General features: G+C 47.0%; 1 protein-coding gene across 1 annotated transcript in view; it reads left to right on the top strand.

The window, feature by feature from the left end:
* CETN3 (centrin 3) overlaps positions 1-17972 on the top strand; it is a 79015-nt gene extending 61043 nt beyond the window's left edge. Inside the window, exon 5 of the mRNA XM_063963996.1 lies at positions 17588-17972. Coding sequence (XP_063820066.1) covers positions 17588-17661 — 74 coding nt within the window. The 3' untranslated portion in view covers positions 17662-17972. The remainder of the gene's footprint in view (positions 1-17587) is intronic.
* The last annotated feature ends 304 nt before the right edge of the window (positions 17973-18276 follow it).

The raw sequence follows: 18276 nt of genomic DNA, 5'->3' as shown, positions 1-18276 counted from the left end.
GAATACAATGCACGAATAGCCTGAATAAATGCGTCTGGAAAGTTATAACGTTGCAAGGTTGCGTATAGGTGTGTCCATTCGACTAGGTCGAAGGCCTTTTCTGCGTCCAAGGATAGGATGGCATACCCCGAAGAGGACATGCCGCCCTGGCAGGAATGTAAAGCTGCTATTATCTTTCTTACATTGACCACCGAGTGCATACCGGCAATAAATCTGGTCTGGTCGGGGTGGATGATGTGGGGAAGTATGAGTTTTAGACGATCGGCCAATATCTTGGCGAACAACTTATAATCCAAGTTTAGCAAAGATACTAGAATATCATGCTGCATATAGAAAATGAGCCACTAAATATGAGAAAGTGCAGAAATACAAACTTAGTAATCAATAAACAAACATGAAAACATGCAAGACAGGTAGGCCGCAATGAGACATCGTAGAACACGGAGCACATTCTGCGGAGTCGGAGATGTCCGCATCCTTGGCCTGGGACAGCTCCTGGAGGTAGGCCAATGCGTCAGGAGGGGTGGAGAAGTCCTTAAAGGAAGTCCCATCATAAATGCGGAGCCTGGCAGGGTACAGTAGGCCAAATTTGCGCCCTTCAGCGACTAATCGGGAGCAAACAGGGGAGAAGGATTTCCTAGCCCCTGATAACTCAGCGGAATAGTCTTGAAAAATATATAGCTTATGTCCTTCCCACGACAAAGATTTAGCCTTGCGAGAGGCCGACCAGATTTCCAGCTTGTGTAGGTAATTTAAACAGCGGAACAGGGTAACGCGGGGTCTCAGCCTGTTAGGGGTCGGTGTCGGGCCCACCCTATGGACCTCTCTATAACCATGTCCTGGCAAACCGCCTCTATGCTTAAGAGCGAGGGTAGAGTGTTGCGGACAAAATGGGCTAAAGCAGGCCCCTTGATAGATTCAGGGAGGCCGACCAGCCTAATATTATTAAGACGCGATCTGTTCTCAATGTCGTCGATCTTGTTCCACAGCTGATAGGAATCATTAGTGAGACGCTTCACAGTGTGCTGCAGATCTCCTATGTCATGGGAGGCTACACTGAGCTGTTGTTCTGTAGTAGAAACCCTGTGGGTCAGATGTTGCAGCTGACTGGTAATATCAGCCACTGCCTTGGACAGAAGGGGAGTCATAGTGACTGTAATGGCCGCCACCACCTCAGAGTAAGTCACTGGGGCATCACAGCCCACACTCACGTGTCCCCCAGATGAAGGTCCCTTGGCCGCGGCTTTTTTTATGGAAGGGGGGTGCGCTCTCCACAGCAGAGTCTGCCTGCATGGTCCCCGCAGCGCGCCGCTTCTCCTGGCGTGGAGGCTGCTGATGTTGGTCCGGCTGGGGCTGCGGCGCCAGCGGCGCTAAAAAACGGTCCATGTCTGCAGCGGGGTGTGTAGGGGCACTACGGGGAGGCTCCGGGCGCCAAACGAGGCTTCAGAAGCCTAGTAAAAGAAGTTTTTAGAGGAGCAGGGGACGGAGCTCAGAACGGAGCTCAGGTCTCCATGAAGCCAGAACCAGAAGTCACAAATACAGTTTTTAAATAATCATTATTAAAGGAGCAAAGTGATCCATCAATCTATGTCATTCTGTGAAAAATTAATTGCCCACCTTACCTCAGCTTTTAGGTTTGATGTTGGTGTAGGCAACATTTCTATTTCTGCTGCTTTTTTCTGTCAGCTCTGATTTGCATTGCAGCCTTCTTAGTTTCTAATTTTTTGGGGGACAGTTTATTATTTATATCTTGTCTGGTCTATTATTACACTGTTGTGTGTGCTGCTGTATATATAATGGGTGCAGTGTGTGTGGTGCACACAGGCCCCTGAGTCCACACTGCACATGCTATACCCATTTCTTTAATACTCATCCCTCCAGAGTCCCATGTTGATGGCAGAAAGCACAAATCATCGCTTTGATTTACTCATGCGCAGTAGAAAAATCAACGGGAAATTGGCCGCCACTCCATTTTCCCTAGTGCTCAGACTCTACAGCGCTGCAGGCTAGAGAGAAATGGGCCCAGACAGAGGAGGCTGCACATGAGCCTACTCCTCTTTTGAAACGTCCCTGGTTGTTTGCTGTTTTATCTATTGTTATAAATTATTGATGTTTCTCTAATTGTTACAGAAGGCTAAAAACAACAGCTCGGGCGTACTGTAGAGTTTGGAGAACCTACTTCTCCTTGTGTGCCAGCCAGATATCTGCGTGATGAAGATTTTTTTCTTGCAGACAGGTTTGGACGTGGGCCTTTCTCTGTCCTCCTTGAAAGTCCATGTTTTTGTACTTTCTGTTTACTTTCAGAAAAGCTTGGCTACTATTCCAACTATTCAAACATTCCTCCTTGGGGTCCTGCATATCCAACCCCCGTTTATGCCTCCAGTCGAGCCCTGGGATTTACACTTGGGTCTCTGAGCTCTGCAACATTCTTCTTTTGAACCATTGAAGCCGTTTGACATCAAAATGGCTTACATGGAATACAGTTTTTCTATCAGCTATTTTTTTTAGCACACTGGGCTTCAGAACTGAGTGTCTTATCTCATTGTTCTCCATTCTTGAGTTTTCATCTGGACCGGGCAGTGTTACATACTTTCCTCCAAAAGTAGTTTCCAAATGTCATATAAATCAGAAGATTGTTGTACCGTACTTTCAGGGTGCCAGTGATTCACAGACGTCTTTCGAGTACTTGAATGCTGTGAGAGCTCTCCGCATTTATATGATAGATCTAGGCAATTTCACCATTAAAACTCTCTTTTTGTCCTCTATTTGGTGGCTAAGAGAGGTTGGCCTGTCTCCAGGCAAACCATTGTTTGTTGGATACAGGAAGTCATCTGTCAGGCTTACACTTTATCTGGCCTCCAAGTGCCTCATTGTGTTGCAATTCACTCTACCCAATTGGTCAGGTCCTCCAGGGTGGATCGGCTTAAGGCCTCGGCGGAGTAGATTTGCAGGGTTGCCACTTGGTCCTCAGCACACACTTTTATTAATTTCTACTGATTTGACACCTTCACATTTAGAGACACTGGTTTTGGTCCTCCATGCAGCTCAGGAGCATTCCCTCCCTTATTGTACAGCTCCACATACCCATGGTATCCCTCCAGTGTCCCCCATGGCTGAGTGACAAGACAAGATTTTGGTTCTTACATTCTAAATATGTTTCTCTGATGCCATAGGGGACACTGACTGCCCTCCCATTTACTCCTGGTTTTCCTGGGATGTGTTCAGGTTTGTGTTATGCCAGGGGCCTCACCATCGTGTGTGACTGTTTGTGTGCCTGATTTCTCCTCCTTTCCTTTTCCTCTGCCCCTCTTGCTAACAAAAAACTGCCTGGCCTGTGCAGGAATCGGGGTATAGGGGAGGAGGAGAAGTTAACCCTTTAGAGACCAGCCTCCTCTTGCACTGGTATACCATCATGGTATCTCCCCAGTATCCTCCATGGCATCAGAGGAATAGATTTGTTGGGTTGTCTCTGTCATGTGACTCTCCTTTCCTATGTTCATTTTGGAGTCTCTCATGTGACTGTCTCTTTTCCAAAAAAATTTTGGGTTGTCTTTTTCATGTATTTGGGTTGTCTCTCTCTTGTAGCTCTTTTTTCCTATGTTTTTGAAAGTGATCCAGTAACTTTGTCACATGCCCTCTTCAGAGGCGTAACTAGAGTTTTTGGAGCCCAGGGCAAGATGTAAAATGGCGCCCCCCCCCCAAAAAAAAAAACCACACAAAAAGAGGCATGTGGCGCGCGCGTCAAAAATGGGCGTGGCCACACTCCAGAAGGGGTGTGGCCACACTCCAGAAGGGGTGTGGCCACTGAAAATGGCCCACAGTGCCAGTTACATTGCCCCACAGTGCCAGTTACATTGCCCCACAGTGCCAGATACATGCCCCGCAGTGCCAGTTACATTGCCCCACAGTGCCGGTTACATTGCCCCACAGTGCCAATTACATTGCCCCACAGTGCCAGTTACATTGCCCCACAGTGCCAGATACAATGCCCCACAGTGCCGGATACATGCCCCACAGTGCCAGTTACATTGCCCCACAGTGCCAGATACAATGCCCCACAGTGCCGGATACATGCCCCACAGTGCCAGTTACATTGCCCCACTGTGCCAGATACATGCCCCACAGTGCCAGTTACATTGCCCCACTGTGCCAGATACATGCCCCACAGTGCCGGATACATGCCCCACAGTGCCAGTTACATTGCCCCACTGTGCCAGATACATGCCCCACAGTGCCAGTTACATTGCCCCACTGTGCCAGATACATGCCCCACAGTGCCGGATACATGCCCCACAGTGCCAGTTACATTGCCCCACTGTGCCAGATACATGCCCCACAGTGCCAGTTACATTGCCCCACTGTGCCAGATACATGCCCCACAGTGCCAGTCACATTGCCCCACTGTGCCAGATACATGCCCCACTGTGCCAGTTACATTGCCCCACTGTGCCAGATACATGCCCCACAGTGCCAGTTACATTGCCCCACTGTGTCAGTTACATGCCCCACAGTGCCAGTTACATGCCCCACAGTGCCAGTTACATGCCCCACAGTGCCAGATACATGCCCCACAGTGCCAGGCCCCACTCAGTGCCAGTTACATGCCCCATTTGGTGCCAGATACATGCCCCACTGTGCCTGTGCTCCCCCCCCTCCCATCCCCCGTTAAACTCACCGGCCGCTTATGTGAGGGGAGGAGAGCGCAGCGCAGCGCCTCTCCTTCCCCTCACCGCTCCGTCCAGGTCTCCTGTCCCCTCTCCGGCGGCTGTGTCTGGCGCCGGTTCGCTAGCCAATCAGAGCTCGCGGACCGGCAGCCAATCAGGAGCCGGTCCGCAAGCTCTGATTGGCTAACGCCGGAGACCGGACACAGCAGCGCTGCTGGCAGTGCTGCTAGTGCTGGCAGCGGCGGTGAGGGGAGGGAGAGACGCTGCGCTCTCCTCCCCTCACATTTAGGGTTGACGGGGGCGAGTGGGGCATGATGCCCTGGCCGCCGGCGGCGCCCCCCTCTCCTGGGCCTGCCAAGGCGCCCCAGGGCACGTGCCCCACTCGCCCTACCCTAGATACGCCTCTGGCCCTCTTCCCTTCACCCAACCTTACTTCTATTTGCCTTCACACTACCCTTAGGAGAGTTGGGGAGGTATTTATTACACCATTGTTTCTTCTCGTTCCCCCATGTCATACAGTTCTCAGAGAGAGGTTACAGAAACTGTTATATGGTGACAGTGCAGTGCTGCTTCTCTTGTGGCTTTACTCTGCTTGAGTTTCATGTGCTTAGTAGAGTCAAACAATGTATGTAAATGATCTGTCACTTATGTCTGTTTTATATATTGGTATCTGTGACAGGTTGAAGGCCTAAGCAGTAACTATAACAAGCTGCTTCCTTCCACAACTATAGCTCTGCTACCAGGCGGAGATTGGGGATTAAAAGTGGCCCTGGAACATTTTGTAGAAGTGGCCCGACAAGGCCACCACAGAAGTATAACATACCGTGTACACATGGCAACATCACTGGATGGCAGAGTTGCTGTACTGCAGAGATGGAAAAACAGAATGAATGGGGACAATGCAGTGTACTGAGTGCGGTTGGCTGTCTGTCATGCGGGCCATATGTAAGCAAACAAAACAGGCTTCAGGGATAAGCCAGCCCACCTGCAATCTTCCCTGAAAGCCCTATGGCCAATCCGCCCCTGCCTGCAGCAGAGAAAGCAGTTGAGAAGTAATGGGAGATGTAGGTCTGGAAGGGCAGAAATCCTAACTGCTGCTGTAATAACTGCAGCAGATGCATTTACAAGTAGACCTTGAGAAATGCACATTTTTGTGATTATATGTGCGCCTGATGGTTATAACAATAACCATCAGGCACACATAACTTCTTTCCAGTGAAGGACAAGCGCTGAGATCAACATTCAGTGCCCATCATTGGTGATCTCAGATTTCTATATTGGTTACAGTGAATCAAGTGGTATTTTCGGTCTATTGGTCACATCATGTAGAAGGACCCAATACGCATATACTGCAATATGTAATAGGCTGCGAGGTGCTGGCGGTTCGAGAATTTCTGCAAGTCTGCCCGCAATCATTTATAAGGCAAAACTGACCTGGTATTGCATATATTGCCCATGGCAGAGGTTCCCAAAAGCGGTCCTCAAGGCACCCCAACAGTCCAGAATGTAGGTATATCCATGGCTCTGCACCGATGGCTAAATCAAATTGATTTAGGTGCTAATTAAGTCACCTGCGGCCAAGCATGGATACATTTAAAACCTGGACCGTTGGGGTGCCTTGAGGACCGCGTTTGGTAACCTCTGGCCCATGGTGTTCACTGTATGATTTTTTTTTAGGGCAAGGTGCTGCTCACTGAGGAGAGCACTTTTTAAATTTTGAGGGGAGTGGCCTTACATGAAGTGGTGTGTCCTCATGGCATGCCCTCATTTTCATCATTTTGAGGGCATACTCAACATCTAAACTCTCCAGGAGACGCTTTGCTGCCCCAGGCTGCATTGTGACAGATGCCATGAGCATCCCCCCTACCTTTGTCCACCTATAGGACACTGTGGACCATGGCTGAGATGTAGAGACAGTCCCTGAAAAGCAGGTCTGTCCTGTTGCAAGCAAGACAGTTTTGAATCTATGCTATTGCTGTGTGGTTTATGATGAATAGCAGAGCCAGCCATAGGCAAACTAGGCAATTGCCTAGGGCATTTGATATGCCTAGGGGCATCAGCAGCTTCTGCTGATTAAAATGATATACGGCATGCCTATATACTGTGTGTAGCATTTCATATGCAGATACAGCCACAGTCTCATAGACATGCTGCACATCATTTTAATCAGCAGAAGCTGCTTGTGCATCCTAGCCACATAGTAATGCAAATAAGATGCACTTTCATAAACAAAAGTCACCCGACGTTAGCATTGAGGCAAGATTTATGAGGACACATCTGTATCCAAGCAGGGGCAGAGGTCACAGTGTTAGTGGCACTGTGAGAGCTGTGTGCATGTGAGTGGGTTGGTTGTGCAGTAGTGTTTGGAATATGTGTAAGGAGCATTATGTGTGTCATGTAAAAATGCATTAATAATGAGCAACATATGTGTAAGGGGCACTGTGTGTGTCATTATGTGTATAAGGGCATTAATAATGTGCGGAATATGTGTAACAGGGTACTACTGTATGTGTGTTATTATGTGTATAGGGGCACTAATAATATGCAGCAAATGTGTATGGGGCACTATGTTTGTCATTATGTGTATAAGGGCATTAATAATGTGCGGCATATGTGTAAGGGACATTATGTGTAAAAGGGCATTAATAAAGGTTGTCATAGTGTGGGCATTGTTTATAAGGACATTAATAAGGTGTCTTATATGTGTAAGGGGCATTACTGTGTGGAATGTGTACAAATGCATTACTAATGTGTGGCATTATGTGTATAAGGTGCTCTACTGTGTGGTATTATGTGTATAAATGCATTACAAATGTGTGGCATTATGTGTATAAGGTGCTCTACTGTGTGGTGTAACATATAGAAAGGGCACTACTGTGTCGTCTAATGTGAATAAAGAGCGATAGGGTGTGGTGTAATGTGAATAAAGAGCATTTCAGTGTGATGTAATGTGAATAAGGGGCTCTACTGTGAGTAATGTTTATAAGGAAAAGTGGTACTACTGTGTGATGTAATATGAATTATGGACACTATCGCATGATCAATTGTGAATAAAGTTGCACAACTATGTGGCGTAATTGGAATTGGGGTTATTGTGTGGCCATGCCCCTTGCCAGCAAAAACACACCCCTTTTTGGGCTGTGCGCCAAATGTACGAACTGTTCCTATTTAAAATATAGGGGTTACAAACACCACAATAAGGACTGCTATGGGTGAGGGGTGATGGTGCTTGGAAAGAAGTGCAGGGTCAGAGGCGGAACCAGCGGTGGTGCTAGGGGGCACCAGCCAAAATCTTGCCTAGGGCATCATATTGGTTAGGGCCGGCTCTGATGAATAGGGAGCACTAAAGCGTGGCATGACATTCAATGTAATAGTTAAACTCTGCCATTTGACCACCCCACATGCCTCATCATTGTCCCTGATAATATCCTACATGCCTCATCAATGTGCCTCAGACTACTCCACATGCCCCATCGATGGTCCTCAGACCATTCATAGTGTTCATTCTAGGGAACACGAATCACATGTAACAATGTAGAGAAGGATGAGCAGGACACGGGTGACTGTACGCATCCCCCCTCCACAGTGCCCCAGCTCTGTACACACACATACACCCTAGACACCCAGCATCTGCACATATACAGTATACAGAGAGAGTCATTCCCCTACCCCAATGCCTTTGCCACACACCCCACCTGCTGCTTCTCTCATGTACCTTGCATGCTGCCCCAAGCCACCGCTGGTCCAAGGCACCATATGGTTTATAGAGGCTGTTACTGGGGAGGCCACTGCCTGTGGCAGAAGGACCAGACCCAAACCGAAAACACAATGACATTAGTGGGCAAGGAGCGAGGTAGGGGCCTGGTAAAACTAGAGTAGAGATGGGTAGAACAGCATAGTGGGAGCATAAAAAGTTCACCAGGAGGTCAGCTTGGCGGGGTGCCATGAGCCCACTAAGGTCAGCAGGGCACCTCCATAAGTCAGGGCACAGCCTAGCAGGAATGCTACAATATGCATCCCAATGGGTGTTCCTCCTTTTTTATACAGTGTTGTGTACTTTAATGCATTAAATTTACCTCCATTGCAGATAAACGATTATAATTCCAAATGATAAATTACAAAACACTTAAAAAGTAATAAAGTGCAATTATTCATGTATTGTTGCGTTAAGTACCTGAAGGGCCTTTATGTAATGTGAGCGGCACATCTGATCTAGCACTTGTGACAACAGGCAGCAGTTCTGTTATTAAAGCATGAAAAGTAACTTACGTGTGAAGCCAGCTGTTTGCATGCCCTACAGATAGGAAGTCTAGATCGTGGATACATTTTGTATTTCAGCAAAAAAGATAAATTTATCTGTGTTAAACCAGGAGCCCAGTGTACATGTGAACATTTTTTATGGATGTTGGGAGAATGTGTTAATATTTTAAAATAATTCTAACTTGATGGTTGGAAGTGCATAAAATAAGGCGATAAGATTATCTGCAGTTCAGTGTTATTATTTTCTATTGCCTTTTCTGGGCAGAAACCTTTCTTTCTACAAACTCATGGATGTTTTGTAAAATAATTTTTATCTGTGTTATATCGATAATTGAGAATTGCAGATGGTAGTTTGTGAAAAGTAACTGGATGGGTGGTATAGTGCTTCACGTTTCATCATATTGCCGATAGTCTGTGACTATCTTTACTGGTGGTATTCATGATCTTGCAGTTGCCTTATGGATCTGTCTGCAGAAAATAAAAAAGGTTTTTAAAACTGAGTGAGAGCTTTTGTTTTTTCTCCAAAGCAAACTACAGCATGCACTGTAAAAAAATGTTTTTATGCATTTTGGCTGAAATGCTTTTATTGTAAGCGTCAGATAAATAAAGACAGTTTTAACAGTAGATAATACACATTTATTTTCCTACACTTTGTTAAACATGTATATAATCCAGCATGATCAAGCCAACATGCAGACCATAGAATCTTTCAGGTAGGCTATTGATCTCACCATTTCCATACTGACCCATAATTATATTATAACTTGGGACATATTTGTTTTATAACTTTGTTCTTACAGTATTATTAACATCAATAGCACTCATTTCCAGTAATTTCCAGTGTGGAGTTGAACCCAGAATCACCGGGGCAGGAGGGGGTGGGGGTGGGGGTGGGGGGGTGGGGGGGTGGAGGCTTGCATACAATCCAAATCCCGTGAGATTCATTATTCTGATGAGGTAGGAGACCGCCAGTCACAATACCTCCCCCTACATCCCGCCCCCTCTTACATTCCCGACGGTCGGCATGCCGACCAACAGGGACTATTCCCACCAGCAGGTCACGCATACAACACCCGTTTTTTTGAGCCAAGATCCAAGCTTGGCAGGAAGACCTAACCCGCGACTTGGTTCGACTCGGAACCTCAAATTTGGGTGTTTGGTTATCAGCAAAACCGAACCTCTCATCTCTACTACTACTAATTTGATTTACATTGTGCTTTTCTCCCGCAGGGGCTCAAAGTTGCTTTATACTGTATGCATCAAAACATGGTACATTGGCCTAATTCAGAACTGATAGCAGCAGCAAATTTGTTAGCTAATGGGCAAAACCATGTGCAGTGCAGGGGTGGCAGATATAACATGTGCAGAGAGCGTTAGATTTGGGTGGGGTGTGTTCAAACTGAAATCTAAATTGCAGTGTAAAATAAAGCAGCCAGTATTTACCCTGCACAGAATCAAAATAACCCACCCAAATCTAACTCTCTCTGCCAGTGCCGTAACTAGGTATTTTAGCGCTGTGTGCAAGAAATGGCATTGGCGCCCCCCCCCCACGCAAGATAGGAGCAGTGGCTTCATGGGGAAGGGGCGTGGCCACAAAATAATACCAATTCATACTACGGTGCATAGTAGTCTCCATTATTCAAATTATGCTGCACAGTAGCGCCACTACACCAGGTAGAGCCCCTTTTTACTAGTGATGTGCACCGGACATTTTTCGGGTTTTGGTTTTGGATTCGGTTCCGCGGCCGTGTTTTGGATTCGGACGCGTTTTGGCAAAACCTCCCTGAAAATTTTTTGTCGGATTCGGGTGTGTTTTGGATTCGTTTTTTTTTTTTACAAAAAACCCTCAAAAACAGCTTAAATCATAGAATTTGGGGGTCATTTTGATACCATAGTATTATTAACCTCAATAACCATAATTTACACTAATTTTCAGTCTATTCTGAACACCTCACACCTCACAATATTATTTTTAGTCCTAAAATTTGCACCGAGGTCGCTGGATGGCTAAGCTAAGCGACACAAGTGGCCGACACAAACACCTGGCCCATCTAGGAGTGGCACTGCAGTGTCAGGCAGGATGGCACTTCAAAAAAATTGTCCCCAAACAGCACATGATGCAAAGAAAAAAAGAGGCGCAATGAGGTAGCTGTGTGACTAAGCTAAGCGACCCAAGTGGCCGACATAAACACCTGGCCCATCTAGGAGTGGCACTGCAGTGTCAGGCAGGATGGCACTTAAAAAAAATTGTCCCCAAACAGCACATGATGCAAAGAAAAAAAGAGGCGCAATGAGGTAGCTGTGTGACTAAGCTAAGCGACCCAAGTGGCCGACACAAACACCTGGCCCATCTAGGAGTGGCACTGCAGTGTCAGACAGGATGGCAGATTAAAAAAATTGTCCCCAAACAGCACATGATGCAAAGAAAAAAAGAGGCGCAATGAGGTAGCTGTGTGACTAAGCTAAGCGACACAAGTGGCCGACACAAACACCTGGCCCATCTAGGAGTGGCACTGCAGTGTCAGGCAGGATGGCACTTAAAAAAAATTGTCCCCAAACAGCACATGATGCAAAGAAAAAAAGAGGCGCACCAAGGTCGCTGTGTGACTAAGCTAAGCGACCCAAGTGGCCGACACAAACACCTGGCCCATCTAGGAGTGGCACTGCAGTGTCAGGCAGGATGGCACTTCAAAAAAATTGTCCCCAAACAGCACATGATGCAAAGAAAAATGAAAGAAAAAAGAGGTACAAGATGGAATTGTCCTTGGGCCCTCCCACCCACCCTTATGTTGTATAAACAGGACATGCACACTTTAACGAACCCATCATTTCAGCGACAGGGTCTGCCACACGACTGTGACTGAAATGACTGGTTGGTTTGGGCCCCCACCAAAAAAAGAAGCAATCAATCTCTCCTTGCACAAACTGGCTCAACAGAGGCAAGATGTCCACCTCATCATCTGCCTCCGATTCCTCACCCCTTTCACTGTGTACATCCCCCTCCTCACAGATTATTTATTCGTCCCCACTGGAATCCACCATCTCAGGTCCCTGTGTACTTCCTGGAGGCAATTGCTGCTGGTGAATGTCTCCACGGAGGAATTGATTATAATTCATTTTGATGAACATCATCTTCTCCACATTTTCTGGAAGTAACCTCGTACGCCGATTGCTGACAAGGTGAGCGGCTGCACTAAACACTCTTTAGGAGTACACACTGGAGGGAGGGCAACTTAGGTAGAATAAAGCCAGTTTGTGCAAGGGCCTCCAAATTGCCTCTTTTTCCTGCCAGTATACGTACGGACTGTCTGACGTGCCTACTTGGATGCGGTCACTCATATAATCCTCCACCATTCTTTCAATGGTGAGAGAATCATATGCAGTGACAGTAGACGACATGTCAGTAATCGTTGGCAGGTCCTCCAGTCCAGACCAGATGTCAGCACTCGCTCCAGACTGCCCTGCATCACCGCCAGCGGGTGGGCTCGGAATTCTTAGCCTTTTCCTCGCACCCCAAGTTGCGGGAGAATGTGAAGGAGGAGATGTTGACGGGTCACGTTCCGCTTGACTTGACAATTTTCTCACCAGCAGGTCTTTGAACCTCTGCAGACTTGTGTCTGCCGGAAAGAGAGATCCAACGTAGGTTTTAAATCTAGGATCGAGCACGGTGGCCAAAATGTAGTGCTCTGATTTCAACAGATTGACCACCCGTGAATCCTGGTTAAGTGAATTAAGGGCTCCATCCACAAGTCCCACATGCCTAGCGGAATCGCTCTGTTTTAGCTCCTCCTTCAATGTCTCCAGCTTCTTCTGCAAAAGCCTGATGAGGGGAATGACCTGACTCAGGCTGGCAGTGTCTGAACTGACTTCACGTGTGGCAAGTTCAAAGGGTTGCAGAACCTTGCACAACGTTGAAATCATTCTCCACTGCGCTTGAGTCAGGTGCATTCCCCCTCCTTTGCCTATATCGTGGGCAAATGTATAGGCTTGAATGGCATTTTGCTGCTCCTCCATCCTCTGAAGCATATAGAGGGTTGAATTCCACCTCGTTACCACCTCTAAATTCAGATGATGGCAGGCCAGGTTCAGGAATGTTTGGTGGTGCTCCAGTCTTCGGCACACGGTGGCTGAATGCCGAAAGTGGCCCGCAATTCTTCGGGCCACCGACAGCATCTCTTGCACGCCCCTGTCATTTTTTAAATAATTCTGCACCACCAAATTCAATGTATGTGCAAAACATGGGACGTGCTGGAATTTGCCCAGATGTAATGCATGCACAATATTGGTGGCGTTGTCCGATGTCACAAATCCCCAGGAGAGTCCAATTGGGGTAAGCCATTCTGCGATGATGTTCCTCAGTTTCCGTAAGAGGTTGTCAGCTGTGTGCCTCTTCTGGAAAGCGGTGATACAAAGCGTAGCCTGCCTAGGAACGAGTTGGCGTTTGCGAGATGCTGCTACTGGTGCCGCCGCTGCTATTCTTGCTGCGGGAGGCAATACATCTACCCAGTGGGCTGTCACAGTCATATAGTCCTGAGTCTGCCCTGCTCCACTTGTCCACATGTCCGTGGTTAAGTGGACATTGGGTACAACTGCATTTTTTTGGACACTGGTGACTCTTTTTCTGAGGTCTGTGTACATTTTCGGTATCGCCTGCCTAGAGAAATGGAACCTAGATGGTATTTGGTAGCGGGGACACAGTACCTCAATCAAGTCTCTAGTTGCCTCTGAATTAACGGTGGATACCGGAACCACGTTTCTCACCGCCCAGGCTGCCAAGGCCTGAGTTATCCGCTTTGCAGCAGGATTTCTGCTGTGATATTTCATCTTCCTCGCAAAGGACTGTTGGACAGTCAATTGCTTACTGGAAGTAGTACAAGTGGTCTTCCGACTTCCCCTCTGGGATGACGATCGACTCCCAGCAGCAACAACAGCAGCGCCAGCAGCAGTAGGCGTTACACTCAAGGATGCATTGGAGGAATCCCAGGCAGGAGAGGACTCGTCAGACTTGCCAGTGACATGGCCTGCAGGACTATTGGCTTTCCTGTGTAAGGAGGAAATTGACACTGAGGGAGTTGGTGGTGTGGTTTGCAGGAGCTTGGTTACAAGAGGAAGGGATTTAGTTGTCAGTGGACTCCTTCCGCTGTCACCCAAAGTTTTTGAACTTGTCACTGACTTCTGATGAATGCGGTCCAGGTGACGTATAAGGGAGGATGTTCCGAGGTGGTTAACATCCTTACCCCTACTTATTACAGCTTGACAAAGGCAACACACGGCTTGACACCTGTTGTCCGCATTTGTGTTGAAATAATTCCACACCGAAGAGCTGATTTTTTTTGTATTTTGACCAGGCATGTCAATGGCCATATTCGTCCCATGGACAACAGGTGTCTCCCCGGGTGCCTGACTTAAACAAACCACCTCACCATCAGAATACTCCTTGTCAATTTCCTCCCCAGCGCCAGCAACACCCATATCCTCATCCTGGTGTACTTCAACAGTAACATCTTCAATTTGACTATCAGGAACTTGACTGCGGGTGCTCCTTCCAGCACTTGCAGGGGGCGTGCAAATGGTGGAAGGCGCAAGCTCTTCCCGTCCAGTGTTGGGAAGGTCAGGCATCGCAACCGACACAATTGGACTCTCCTTGGGGATTTATGATTTAGAAGAACGCACAGTTCTTTGCTGTGCTTTTGCCAGCTTAAGTCTTTTCATTTTTCTAGCGAGAGGATGAGTGCTTCCATCCTCATGTGAATCTGAACCACTAGCCATGAACATAGGCCAGGGCCTCAGCCGTTCCTTGCCACTCCGTGTCGTAAATGGCATATTGGCAAGTTTATGCTTCTCTTCAGACGCTTTCAATTTTGATTTTTGGGTCATTTTACTGAACTTTTGTTTTTGGGATTTTACATGCTCTCTACTATGACATTGTGCATCGGCCTTGGCAGACGACGTTGATGGCATTTCATCATCTCGGCCATGACTAGTGGCAGCTGCTTCAGCACGAGGTGGAAGTGGATCTTGATCTTTCCCTATTTTAACCTCCACATTTTTGTTCTCCATTTTTTAATGTGTGGAATTTTATGCCAGTATCAATAGCAATGGCCTACTACTATATATACTGCGCACAACTGAAATGCACCACAGGTATGGATGGATAGTATACTTGACGACACAGAGGTAGGTACAGCAGTGGCCTACTGTACCGTACTGCTATATATTATATACTGGTGGTCAGCAAACTGTGCAAAAATGAAATGCACCACAGGTATGGATGGATAATATACTTGACGACACAGAGGTAGGTACAGCAGTGGCCTACTGTACCGTACTGCTATATATTATATACTGGTGGTCAGCAAACTGTGCAAAAATTAAATGCACCACAGGTATGGATGGATAGTATACTTGACGACACAGAGGTAGGTACAGCAGTGGCCTACTGTACCGTACTGCTATATATTATATACTGGTGGTCAGCAAACTGTGCAAAAATGAAATGCACCACAGGTATGGATGGATAGTATACATTTGACGACACAGAGGTAGGTACAGCAGTGGCCTACTGTACCGTAATGCTATATATTATATACTGGTGGTCAGCAAACTGTGCAAAACTGAAATGCACCTCAGGTATGGATGGATAGTATACTTGACGACACAGAGGTATATACAGCAGTGGCCTACTGTACCGTACTGCTATATATATTATATACTGGTGGTCAGCAAACTGTGCAAAACTGAAATGCACCACAGGTATGGATGGATAGTATACATTTGACGACACAGAGGTAGGTACAGCAGTGGCCTTCTGTACCGTACTCCTATATATTGGTGGTCAGCAAAATTATGCACTGTACTCCTACTATATACTGTCTACAATGCAGCACAGATATGGAGTGTTTTTCAGGCAGACAACGTATACTGGTGGTCACTGGTCAGCAAAACTCTGCACTGTACTCCTATATAATATTTTCTGGTGGTCCCCAGTCCCAACAATAAAGCAGCACACTGAGCACAGATATGGAGTGTTTTTCAGGCAGACAACGTATACTGGTGGTCACTGTCAGCAAAACTCTGCACTGTACTCCTGCTATATAATACAGCTGCTCCCCAGTACCCACAATTAAGCAGTGTGAGAACAGATATATGCAGCACACTGAGCACAGATAAGGAGCATTTTTTTCAGGCAGAGAACGGATAAAACTGGTGGTCACTGATCAGCAAAACTCTGCACTGTACTCCTCCTATATTATACAGCTGCTACCCAGTCCTCCCCACAATTAAGCAATAAAGCACAATCAAGTTCAACAATAAACGGAGAGGACGCCAGCCACGTCCTCTCCCTAACATTTCCAATGCACGAGTGAAAATGGCGGCGACGCGCGGCTGCTTATATAGAATCCGAATCTCGCGAGAATCCGACAGCGGGATGATGACGTTCGGGCGCGCTCGGGTTAACCGAGAATCCGAGTATGCCTCTGACCCGTGTAAAATGGGTGAAGTTCGGGTGGGTTCGGATTCCGAGGAACCGAACCCGCTCATCACTACTTTTTACACATTACAGCAGACAGCGTCCCCTTTTTACACATTACGGCAGAGAGCGTGCCTTTTTATACATTACGGTAGACAGCGTCCCCTTTTTACATATTACAGCAGACAGCATCCCCCTTTTTACACATTACGGCAGACAGCGTGCATTTTTACACATTACGGCAGACAGCGTCCCCCTTTTTACACATTACGGCAGACAGCATCCCCTTTTTTTACACATTACGGCAGACAGCATCCCCCTTTTTACACATTATGGCAGACAGCGTCCCCTTTTTACATATTACGTCAGACAGCATCCCCCTTTTTACACATTACGGTAGCCAGTGTCCCCCTTTTTACACATTACGGCAGCCAGTCCCCCTTTTTACACATTGCGGCAGACGAAAGAGAGCGAGAGATACTTACCATCTCTCCCCGCTGGCAGTCAGGCTCCTCGTGCAGGCAGATGATCAGATCCCGGGCAGCGGAGGAGGAGGGAGGGGGACTGGAGCCGCAGCAGTGCTATGTAATTGGTAGTAGCATCGCTGCAGCAGCCCCCTCTCCTTCCGCATTGGCTGCCCACCGCTGAGAATGCTGGGATGAGGGAACCGCATCCCAGCATTCACAGCAGCACCGGGCAGCCAATACAGAAGGAGAGAGGACTGCTGCAGCGGCGCTACTACCAATTACATAGTGCTGCTGCGGCTCCAGTCCCCCTCCCTCCTCCTCCTCCTTCTCTGCCTCCGGCGCTGATGCTCTTGTAAATGTTGGTTTACTTACAGGACTAAAAGCAACACTTTAAAAAGACATTCAATACACTTTAAATGGAGCCGCTGCGGCCGCTGTAATCAATCCTTAGCTTACGTACTTTTTACCCTGTTTGCGTACAAAGCCCCGTACCGTGTATGCACTTTGCGTACAAATGCCGCGATGGTCGTACAAAGTACACACGGTGCGTACACACACAAAGACACGCTGTGAGCACTTTGCAGCTACACGTGTGACTAGATTACACTTATATAACACTAGCAGGGAAAGAGAGACACGACACAAATTTGTATTTCAAAGACTATGAAAGTATATTATGAAAACCTATATTCTCCTCATTCTACCTCACCCTCTTCTCCTTTCAGTACTCAATCCCCTTTTCAAGCTTGGGACTTCCCAGAACTTCCACAATTTTCGGCGGAAGATTTTCCTTCCTTGATGGCTCCGATCACCTGCGAAGAAGTCCGACAGGCAATTTCTAAGTTAAAAACCTCCAAGGCCCCTGGTCCTGACGGATTGTCAGGAGAATTCTATAAACACCTAGCTCCAAAAATAGACACATACCTGACGGCTTTCTACAATCATATTATAGATTCTAACACGATTCCCCTTCATTTTAATTCGGCCATTATTAAAGTCCTCCCAAAGCAAGGTATTGACCTCTCTAACCCCGCATCCTACCGTCCCATTACCCTCTTAAATTTAGATTACAAAATCCTGACAAAAATTTTGGCTGATAGATTGAAGTTCTCTCTACCGCAGGTTATCCATCCTGATCAAACAGGTTTCATTTGCGGACGCCACTCTGTTCGGAATGTTAGAAGGGTATTAGCTACTATTGAACATCTGAATGCTCCTAGTTTTTGCGACTCCCCCCCCCCACTGTAGTTTTAACTTTGGATGCAGAAAAGGCCTTCGACCTCATAACATGGCCTCATTTATTTTTGACTATAGAGAAATTCGGTTACCCTGCTTCATTTATTTCTTTATTGAAAACCTTATATACTTCCCCGAAATCCCAACTTCTATGTAACGGTTACTTCTCTACTCCATT

Source organism: Pseudophryne corroboree, chromosome 1, assembly GCF_028390025.1.
Source record: "Pseudophryne corroboree isolate aPseCor3 chromosome 1, aPseCor3.hap2, whole genome shotgun sequence".
Lineage (NCBI taxonomy): Eukaryota > Metazoa > Chordata > Amphibia > Anura > Myobatrachidae > Pseudophryne > Pseudophryne corroboree.
This window is presented reverse-complemented; position numbering and strand designations above follow the sequence as displayed.